An 11,088-nucleotide genomic window follows, 5' to 3' on the forward strand; every position below is an offset into this window, starting at 1 on the left:
TGGGGTTATATTACAGAAGGGAAGGTTGCTACTGCCTTCAGCCACACAGCTAAGCCTGAGTTTGAAAAGCCTTGCCCTGAAATAAGCAACTAAACCCTATTCATTCAGTCTCCTTGAATCGTATTCTCTTTCTCAAGTCATTGTTACTTCCTATCCCATGTGGGGAGCTGCAGCAGCCACAACTTCCACTTAACAAGTGGAAGTTTCATCAGATGTGATGGAAAGCCCTATTTATGGGAATCAACATCTAAGTATACATGAAAGAAGAAATGCTTTATTTATTTCTAAAATTAGTGTAATCATGTCTTTTAATATCCTTGATTCAACCACTAACTTAGAAGTCTTTTTGGAATAAATGGTTCAGACCTATTGATGGTTGTGAACTTGGTGTCCTTAAATGGATTTGGTTATCTTAGTTTGCAACTGCGTATTAAACAAGATATGACTCAGGCCACAAGTTTCATCCTTGGGAGAAGGATGGGAGGTCACACGACTAAAAGTGAAGGTATTTCAAGTAAGACTTTCTGGTAACTCAAGTGATACCCTTCTACTCAAATGACGAGGAAAATCCTAGGACAAACCTTTCTTTTCTCTTGCCCCTCCTACTGTTCAGTGGCAAGGCACAGTTCTGTTCTTGGCACTTGAGCAGATTGTCCTGTATGGGAGTGAAACATGGTTGGTCTCTATTCCCCATGGATAGGAACATCTAGCCACCTCTGAGGCAGAAGTCTTGCCAAAGTCTTCCCTTACTAAATGTAGCTCCAAAAATGGACTGACACTTAGCTATTGCCTTGACTTGCAGTTCAGTTCTAGGTATTTTCTGTAATAGTATAATGTCAGGTTAGAAACTTCATTTTCATAACATACATCTGTACTGTATCAGAGCAATTTCTTCCGTCTACCAAACCCAAGAACTCCATGGTTCTTTTAAGGAGATTGTAATAGTTGTTAGCCCACGTTGAATAACCAGTAGCACAAAAACAATCACCACCTTTTTCAGCATTCAAAAAGCAAATTGCCATGTCATAGCAATGTCTTTGTTTAGTAGCATTGTTTGGGTTTAATTAAAATGCTACTACTGTAGACAAAAATGATGCCATGTATCTTTGTTACTTTCCATAACACAGTTATGCTTTACCTTATTTATGATCTGATCATGTTTTCAGTGTCTTGTGACTGCAAAACAAGTGATACAACACTTCATCAGTGTGTGTTGCTCTGGAAGGAAGACTCTCCATCACAAAAAACTGATCAATCAAGATACACTTTTTCCATTATGTTGTCAGAAAATGGCAAAGTGGGATTTCATTAAATTCAGAACAAATCTCAATAGCAAAATAACTCATAAAATGAGTTTGCATCATACATCTGAAATGAAAAATACCTGTTCTAATATCCTGCATAATAAGGGTCACGGAGTATCATTAAGCAATTCCCAAATAAAGCCTGTGTGCTTTTTCTTTTATGTCTCGGTCTAAGAATCTTTCTCCTTATTGTTCTTTTGTAGTGCTGAAAGACAAAGGCTACACAACTCTGCAGGATGAAGCCATCAAGATATTTAATTCTTTACAGCAGCTGGAATCTATGTCTGATCCCATCCCTATAATCCAAGGTATCCTCCAAACAGGACATGATTTACGACCCCTCCGAGATGAGCTCTACTGTCAGCTCATCAAGCAAACCAATAAAGTGCCTAACCCTGGAAGCGTGGGGAACCTCTACAGTTGGCAAATACTCACCTGCATGAGTTGCACATTTCTGCCCAGTCGCAGCATCCTCAAATATCTCAAGTTTCATCTCAAAAGGTGAGAAGCTTTGAAGTACTAAAGCAAGAAATGAAGTTTCTTCACTCATTGTTTTCTTCACCATGACTTGTATCAGTGTTTAGATATCTTGAAGTGAGACTTGAAGATGCATTTACGTAGTGTATTGGTTATGCCAAAAGAAAATGTTGTAGGAAAAGTGTCTCTGAGTTATCTAGATGGAATTACACTCATTTGAAGAATCAAAAAAACCCACAAAATTGAATGCACAATTTGTTAATGTTGATAAAAGGAGGGCTTTCTGTAACTGTATAAACTTGTTTAAATGATTTGCAGCCCATACTGCTAGGTCTTATTATCAACTGTTCAAATCAACCTGTTAAAAATTCTTCATCCTGCTTTACCTTAATTTTATAAGGTACATGTCATGCACATAAAAGAACATTATCATATTTAAAGATTTATTTGAGGTAAAAGCATAGGATTGCAAATCTAATTTTAAAATATTAGTGACCATTAAAAAGATAATAAATCATTCTCGATAGTTCAGCATTAACCAGAATATGGAGTTCTTCTTGCTGTGATGCAACAGAAGAATGCAGAGTATGTAATTAGGAAAGTTAGTCCACCAGGAAACTGTTCTCAGTAATTTAAAAGTCTTGTCTGTATTTGTGCTAGAGCATCAACTTTGTCAATCACTTTGCTAAATCTAATTGTTTTATAATATTTGTAAAATACTTGTAATGAAAATACATCTTTGAACCAAGTTGAGGTAAGTAAAAAATGGTGTTTATATAACTGTTAAAATGAAAAAATTCAACATTGAATCACTTTCTCAGTTTAACTCACCTCCTAATTAAAAGAAAATGCAGCTGATACATTTAAAGGTTGGTTTCAATACCATAGACGCATAATCATCTTACAGCCTAACTGTAATTCTGCAGTAATCTTTTTATGCCTTGCAGATCACAAATCACTGTACTTTTTCACATAAATTAAACCTGAGTAGCTCTAAGGAGCTGATATTTTATCACTGGAAGTATTATAGAAACACTCTGTACTGAAAGCTACCGAAATTCAACAATTTTCAATAATTAAGAGTTGAGTTCATTAAAGTAGCTAATGAATATTCATAGGACTAACCACTGAACAGTAAGGTCTAGAGAGAATCTTTTAGAAAATCAGGAATAAAAATCAAGTGACACTACAGCAAAAGTGAGCAGTCAAACATGTTCTATTGCTTTTTTCTGTAGTACCTTAGTGCAGTTTAGTCTTCATTCAACAACTGTTACTGACATAACGGGGAGTTGATTACAAGAAGGTTTGCACAGTTATCTTGCTGTCAAATCTGAGTTGTTATAAGATTCCTGTAGTTAATGCTATGAAGGGCATTCAGGTTTTTCTTTCCATTAGGTTTGTAGAACATAATGATGGAAGTACATTATATTTACCACAGTAAATCAATCACAAGTTAGAACACTTTCATTGACATTGGAGAATGTCAAGTCAGTAGTGTACTGGATACAGAAGTACTTTCAGGGGAAAAAAAAAATTCTCAAATAAGTAAACTTCCTGTTTCACTGACTGGTAGCTTGAAGTCATAAGCTTTGTCTCACAGGGTTCGTGACCAGTTTCCAGGAACTGAAATGGAGAAATACGCACTTTTTACTTATGAATCTCTGAAGAAAACCAAAAGCAGAGAGTTTGTGCCATCACGGGATGAAATAGAAGCACTGATTGGCCGGCAGGAAATGACATCCACAGTTTATTGCCATGGTGGGGGCTCCTGTAAGATTACGATCAACTCACACACTACAGCTGGAGAGGTGAGAAGTGGTGACAGAATGTCTTTGGAACAAAATCCCTGTGTCCATTTATGTGCCAGTTCAGGCAGCAGTAGCGTTAAACTTTGGGAGCACTGGAACCTTCTCTGCTGGCTTTTCCTTTCAGGGAAGGGAAGGCTTACAGAGCTGTCCCTCCAGCCCCCCAGTGTGTTCTGAAGAAATCCCTGCTATAAAAACTGTCTTTATGCTGCAGAGGATCACCCAACTATAATTCCTTCTTATAGGAGGAATTGCAGGAAAAACTAAGCAATTCAGCAGAGGCATTACTGGAATAACTTCAGTAGATATTGGTGTGTATGAGTTGCTACCTAAAAATGGAAGACTCTTGCTGAGTTAGTGAAGTACAGGGGTTGGCCAGGACACAGCACATGCATATTCTGAAAGAATAAAAATTAAAGTGGAATTTGACAACAATTAATAATGCCGATAAGAACAAATTAGCAATGTTTTTAGCCTAATATAAAATCTAGCTTTGAATTTTCTTCTAATTATGTGTCTTACTCTGTGGTGCTGCTTTTCCATGCTATGGTTTTTTTCATGTGCTGTTTTTCATTTAGGTGGTTGAAAAGTTAATTCGTGGTTTGGCCATGGAGGATAGCAGAAATATGTTTGCTTTGTTTGAATACAACGGAACTACTGATAAAGCAATTGAAAGCAGAACCATTGTAGCTGATGTCTTGGCAAAGTTTGAAAAGTGAGTGTGCCTCTCCTTCTCTCTCTCCACTCTAATAAGTAGCAATTAAATAAATTTCAAATGTCAATAATGCTGAATTTTCTCCTTTTGCTTCTTTGTGATGATGCAGCTGAATTACACACAGAGCCATTTCTGGAACAAAGCATCTTTTTTTCTTTTTTCTTAAAAGAATTAATAGCCACCTATTCACTTATGTAGGTCTTCCTCTGTCCTGATACTAGTAAAGTATTATTTCTCATTACTATTTCCACATTTTCTTTTCCATTACTACAAATTTTTCCACCATTACCAGCATTGTGTCTGGGAGAACTGAACTCCAGGCCATCATTGCCTTTCCAGCTGTCTGTTGCCTAACTTCATGTGGAAGTCACCACAGTACAGCTCACCACTACATTTTTCTTACCAGTAAAATTACAACCACCCATAGCACTGTAGTAAGAAAAATGTAATACAAGCCTAAATACCTCTTTGTCATCCCTGTGTTGTATGCATGGCAATCAGCATCTTTTATCCACTTAATAATGGGGGGGGGAAAGGAATGTTTTAAGTGTTGTGCGGTTCCATTTTATAACAGGACTTAATGATGTTGCTTTTATTAACACCTGACTGAGCCACAAATCAAATTTTATTAAGAGAATTTGGGTTAGAAATAGTTGACTGAGAATTGAATGAGAACTGAGTCAACATTTGTAAGTGTTTGATTTTGCTGTAGGCTTTAAACACACAGACACACATAAAGCAAGATTCAGCTGATTCCTTGCTTATATTTCTGAGGTGTCAATTTAGAAAAGAGGTTGGTTTCACAGGTCTGATCTCTCTCTCTCTCTCTCTCTCTCTCTCTCTCTTTACACAATGCTGAAGGCTTGCTGCCACTGCTGAAGCTGGGGAGATGCACTGGAAGTTCTACTTCAAGCTCTACTGCTTCCTGGACACAGAAAATGTCCCAAAAGATAGTGTGGAATTTGCCTTTATGTTTGAGCAGGTAAAGGACAAGGGTTCAGTTTTGAGGCACTTTTAAGAGGAGGAAAAAAGCAAGAGATCTAGGCAGCACAGAGGGAGTTTTGACTATGCGTCTGTTCAACTAAATGCACTACTACTCAAGCATCAAGAGCAAAGGAAGGAAGCAGTTCAGTGGTCAAAACAGACTTATCCTTACATAAGTGAAGCACATATGATTTTCCTAATGTTATGTTTCTTACTTCTGCATTACTTGTCAATTGCTTTATATGTAGTGGTAAAAAATTGGATAGCCGGGTCTCAGCTGTGTTTAAAAAAAAAAAGGATAATAGTTGCTTTTAATTTTCCTCTTATTAAACCATTTTCTGAAGAAAATGTAAGAAATAAAGTGAAAAAAGTGTAATTGGCAAGCAATTAATTAATAAGAGACTCATGCTGGCAACTGTACAAAACTAATTGAGTAATAGATTTTTATCTTTTCAAAAACCAATCGTTTCATAGGCACCTTAGTAAAATCAGTCCCATCTCAGCAGTAACTGTAAGACAGCTATGATGAGCGGAAATACACTTAATAAATGTGCTGAGTTCAGAATGAGGCTATATTTCAAAACATAAAATGAGTTAAATGACTTATAATGAAAATTAAATGCATCAACAGTTGGATTTCTATTCTGTCAAGCCCTGTAGTTGCTCAGAAACTCACTGATGGCATTTAGTACTGTTGATTGACCTTCTGTATTCCAAATGACTAAAAATTCTTCCAGCAGTCAGCTTCTTTCAAGTGGGCACTAGATACAGATAAAGATTTCTGTATGAGATTAAGATTTCTGATTTCTGGCATTCACAATGCTGAGACACTGACATTCTGTTGGTAAGCAAGCCTGATGTGATCAAGAACTGACATACTTCAATTTTCATATATATGAAGGCTTTACCCCTTCTACAGGTTCAGAAACCTCTTCACTGTAATAGAGTATTTCTTCCTTTTTCAGTTTATGTTTTAGGGCATCATATTACATCACAAGTCTACCAAAGGCTCCTTCCAGAGCCTACTACTGTAGCTCAGTCCAGAACTGCTTTTTGTCAGCAAGGATCTGGGCAATGGGTTGCTTTGGTTGGGCTTAGAAATGTCAGTCTGTCTGTTGTTACATATAGAGCAGTCAGCCAGTTAGTGCTTCTGTTTGGGATGAAGTTCAAACAGCAAGAAAATCCATGAGAGCTCTGCATCTGAGCTATTACATTATGGGTTTAAGAGGCAGATTCAGATAGTTTTGTGTATGAATGGCTAAAATAAGCACATTTGCTGAAGCACATTGTTTTCATGCAGTATTCTGTGCTGACTAGTGTTTAGCCAAATATTTTATGTCTTGTGAAAACCAGTAGTATTGCAGTTATAAAGCATGGCATGTTCGATCCCTACCATTAATATTACAGTAAGACCTTGAAGAGGTGATGCTACATTCTGACATCAGTTCTGGGGGTTGTTTTTTTTTTCTAATTGTCTGCTTTTGGTGTCAGTCATCAACTTTTTTCAGACAATTATGAAAATTATCTTTTGTCATTGGTTTTAGTTCTGTAGCCTCCATTATTTTAAAATTTGAATCTTTTAATAATCATAAGGCGCTGAAGGAAATCTTTCAGTTCTTCTTTCTCATTAAAATACCATCCTTCCATTTCCACAAGACATCTCTTCCTTCTGCATGTGTAAAACCTCAGGTAAACCATCTTGCGTGTTTAAAGGCATATTTTGTAAATCTAAAGAAACTGTAAGTTACTTAGATGTGTATTATCTCTATGTGTTTACTAAACCTCGTAATTCCTGCATCTCCAGTCATGAGGTGTGTTTGTTTACTCTACTAGTGTCACCTGAAAAAAAATCATAGCTGCTGCACATTTCCACAGGTTTGAACAAGTGTGCAGAGGTCTTCTTGGTTCAGAATCTCATCCCTGATGCTACAGACCACTGTATTGTGTAGATGTTTTACTAACTTGATTTGGGATCCATTGAAGATTTATTGTTTTTCCTCAGTAAAACTACAAAGCTGTCCTAAAGTTTGGCTTGTTTGGCTGGAAACATCAGTTTTCACTGAGAGATTATTGATAGCAGTAAGCAAAACTAGATGTCTGTTTCTTCCTAATGCCCTTGAACATAAATGGCTTCTTTTCAAGCAAATGTTTAGATCCTGATTTTCTCCTTTTTACATTATATTTTCCTTTTCAGTAATTCAGTTGCTCTTATATATGTGAGTTCACTAAAACCTGTACAGTAACAGTAATTCCCATTCAGCAGGTTTCCTCAGTTGCCTTGCAGTTCTTCTGGTAAACCCAGTTTTACCCAGTTTAACAAGTTTTACCCAGTTTAACAAGTTTGTCAAAAGATTTACCACATTTCATTTATTTAATGGATCGTTTATTTCAGATCCTGGGTTTACCTGGCAATAAATTTACTTCCCATTTCTCTCTAATTCCTTTCAAAGACTGGTTTATACATAAAAAGCTACCTTTTTTTCCCCGTGATAGGCTCATGAAGCAGTGATTAAAGGACATTATCCTGCTCCTGAAGAAACCCTCCAGGTCCTTGCAGCTTTGCGTCTTCAGTACCTTCAGGGAGATTACACTCTGCATACCACTGTACCAGAAATGGAGGAAGTCTATCCCTTGCAAAAGCTGAAGTCTCGGATTACACAGTCTACCAAAACATTTACTGCAGTAGAGAAGGCTGAGAAGAAACGAGCCAGCTTTCTTGAAGGAACACTGCGGAGGAGTTTCCGCAGTGGCTCTGTCAGCAAACAGAAGGTTGAGGAGGATCAGATGTTAGACATGTGGGTCAAAGAGGAAATCTCAGCATCCAGGACTAGTATTATTGACAAATGGAAAAAACTCCAGAGGATGAATCAGGAGCAGGCTATGGCAAAGTACATGGCTTTGATTAAGGAATGGCCTGGCTATGGTTCAACACTCTTTGACGTAGAGGTAAGACCTCGTGAACATTCAAACTAGTTTATACTGTATAGGTGATGATTTCATCACAGAGTAGTGAAACCATAAATACGGTATCACAGTGCTTAGACAGCTGATGTAATAAACTGTTAGCTATTAAAAGCCTACTCCCATTAGCAAGCACTTGTAGCTATTTAAATCCACCAGTTAACCATAAAATAGAGGGACAGAATTCTAGCCTGATGGGTTGCAAACAAGTTTAAGAAGTGTAAAAGGCAACATTCAAAGAGGGACAAGCAATATGCACTTTTTAAAAAATGGTTACAGACAAGAACATCAACAGTAAGTGGTGTGTAGCTCCTGCTGTTCCCTTTGCTGTTAATTTACATTTTTTATCTCTAGTGTAAAGAAGGGGGATTCCCACAAGAGTTGTGGCTTGGAGTCAGCGCTGATGCAGTTTCTGTCTACAAGCGTGGGGAAGGAAGGCCTCTGGAGGTGTTCCAGTATGAACATATCTTGTCATTTGGTGCACCACTTGCCAACACCTACAAGATCGTGGTGGATGAGAGGGAACTGCTTTTTGAAACTAGTGAGGTAAGAGCAAGGTAGTTTTGTTGTTGTGGTCTTCCTATTCTGATAGTCAGGTTACTTAGTAATTCAAGTAGTAGCTACAAATGTCACAGATCTATTCAAGATCCCTGTAAAGCTAAAGGGATCATGAGATGGATAGAAGTGCTGAGTATTTTTGTTTAACTGCAAATGGATTTTGTTGAAAGCTTGACAGTTTTATATTGTTAGTGTCTAAAGAAATTCATTCACGTATTGTTACCTTACTAAGAACTTTGCTCTTTATACTCTTGGCAGGTGGTTGACATTGCAAAGCTGATGAAAGCTTACATCAGTATGATCGTGAAAAAACGCTACAGCACCTCTCGATCAGTGAGTAGTCATGGAAGTCAGGGCAGCTGCAGGTGAAAACAAAACCAGTTCCACTGCACCCTAAATAGAATATGTTCCCTGGCCTCAGAACAACCTGATGACATTGATCATGTTTGTTGACAAGCTAACGAAGAACCAGAGTTTCAACGGAAAATATCTTCAAACAATGTTGTAGAAAGACCGCAGGGTGGGCAGGGGAAAATCAGCTGAAATAGTCACATACTAGAACTGCTGGCTCATTCAAAACTTTCCAAAGCATTATTATCTTCAGTTGATGTAAGAAACGCCTTAAGACTCAATCCACTGCAATACAAGCAGTAATAAGTGCCTTACAATATTAAGCATAACTTGTATTGGCCTAAAATTGCTGATAAAATTCAAGAAGATTTCTTTTGTCCTTTCAGAACACTGAAAACAAAGTTATATTCATCCATTCTGCACTAATCTACTGGCCTGTATACAGGTGGGAAGGGGGAGGGAAGAAGAGCAAGGTATATTTTTTTTGGAGCGCTGCTGGCAGCCTTCCTGATGGACGCCAACACTTTGTTTCCCCTTGCTTCCATGGATGTGCACATTGTGCATGCATATTTGAGCTGTCAGTAAAATATGACAAATTTTATTCTGTATTTCACAAGTCTTTTGAAGCAAAGGGAATAAGTATGTGCAATGGTGTAAACAGTCTTTCTGTACATTTTAATAGTTCAGAGTTATAGGTGTTACAATTGTATGGTTACTTTATAAGCAGTTTTATTAACCAGTAAATTCCAAAATTTTCATACATTGATTTTACTATTGCAAATATGTATTACCATATAAGTAGCAGAAGTCTGCATTCTGTATCTGCTGTATGATAAAGAGAGATGTAGCTGAGAATATTTATAGACTACCCTAATATGGAAATACAGTTATCAGTTCAATTCTTCATCCTGTCAGCTTATGTTTTTAATATTAATTTTTTCTTTAAAAGACATCACTCTTTTATACTTCTGGCTGGACTCTCCAACCCAGACTGACTGCCAAAGGTCAGAACCCCTCAGAGTTGACTAGAGAACGCAATGTTATACAATGCAACTACTTTAATACAGAGTTCTCTATTTTACCTGATTGCCTGATGAAGGTTCTTGACAGTACCCTGTAAATAAATTGGGGAATATCAGCTAATAATAAGTTGATTTTGGACTTTTATTTTTGTACAGAAATACTGTAATATAAGGCAAAACTTTGATCAAAGGTATCTTTTTGTCCACAGCTAAAAGAAAAAAAAGAAACCTGTAAAAGATTACTGTTGTTAAAAACCTCAGCCTTTAAGAAATCATGCCTACTCACTGAAAAAAAAAAAGTCCAGCAATAAAGAAAATATATGTCATGTGCTCTGTTTCTATTTCATACTGAGTTGGACTTTGAACAAAATCCTAATTTCATCAGTCTTCTCAGAAGCCAAGCCAGGAACACAGTGTAGACTACATATATATGTGTGTGTGTGTTTGTGTGTGTGTATGCTTTTATTTGGAAAGGTGCATGTGCTGTGTGTTGTACTGGGACAGGTTTCCTTGCCCATGCAATATGTGTCCTTTACATGAGATAGAGGGGAAGGACCGCTGAGCAATTCCACACCACCAGGAACATGCAAGTAAAGCTTTTGCTATTTAGGTAGCCCTAATGCAAGATGGCTTGTTTTTATTAGCCAGCCACAGCATGGTAGTGCAGCATGTGCTGCCCTCTTAAGTGTACATAGCCTTTATAGGGTACAAGGCTTGCTCTGAGAAATCCTCCACCCTCCTCCCACTGCTAGGTACATTTAGTCACTCCATCTGTGCCACCGCCCCTCAGTCCCTCTATGGACATACTAATTTCATGCTTCTACGCTCCCAGCGAAGGTGGATTTAATTTAAGGAAGACAAGAAAAATGAGAGGAGCTATATTTTAAGTATGTATAGTTACACACACACAG

The 11,088-nt window shown here is 37.4% G+C and overlaps 1 protein-coding gene across 1 annotated transcript in view; it reads left to right on the plus strand.

The window, feature by feature from the left end:
* Positions 1–10,503, plus strand: part of MYO10 (myosin X) — a 161,997-nt gene extending 151,494 nt beyond the window's left edge. Inside the window, exons 36-42 of the mRNA XM_051799353.1 lie at positions 1,508–1,805; positions 3,382–3,589; positions 4,165–4,301; positions 5,163–5,283; positions 7,779–8,231; positions 8,601–8,792; positions 9,063–10,503. Of these exons, the coding sequence (XP_051655313.1) occupies positions 1,508–1,805; positions 3,382–3,589; positions 4,165–4,301; positions 5,163–5,283; positions 7,779–8,231; positions 8,601–8,792; positions 9,063–9,173 (1,520 nt within the window). The 3' untranslated portion in view covers positions 9,174–10,503. The remainder of the gene's footprint in view (positions 1–1,507; positions 1,806–3,381; positions 3,590–4,164; positions 4,302–5,162; positions 5,284–7,778; positions 8,232–8,600; positions 8,793–9,062) is intronic.
* The last annotated feature ends 585 nt before the right edge of the window (positions 10,504–11,088 follow it).

Source organism: Manacus candei, unplaced genomic scaffold (genome assembly GCF_025592945.1).
Source record: "Manacus candei isolate 608988 ecotype Guabito, Panama unplaced genomic scaffold, ASM2559294v1 h1tg000049l, whole genome shotgun sequence".
In the NCBI taxonomy this organism is placed as follows: domain Eukaryota; kingdom Metazoa; phylum Chordata; class Aves; order Passeriformes; family Pipridae; genus Manacus; species Manacus candei.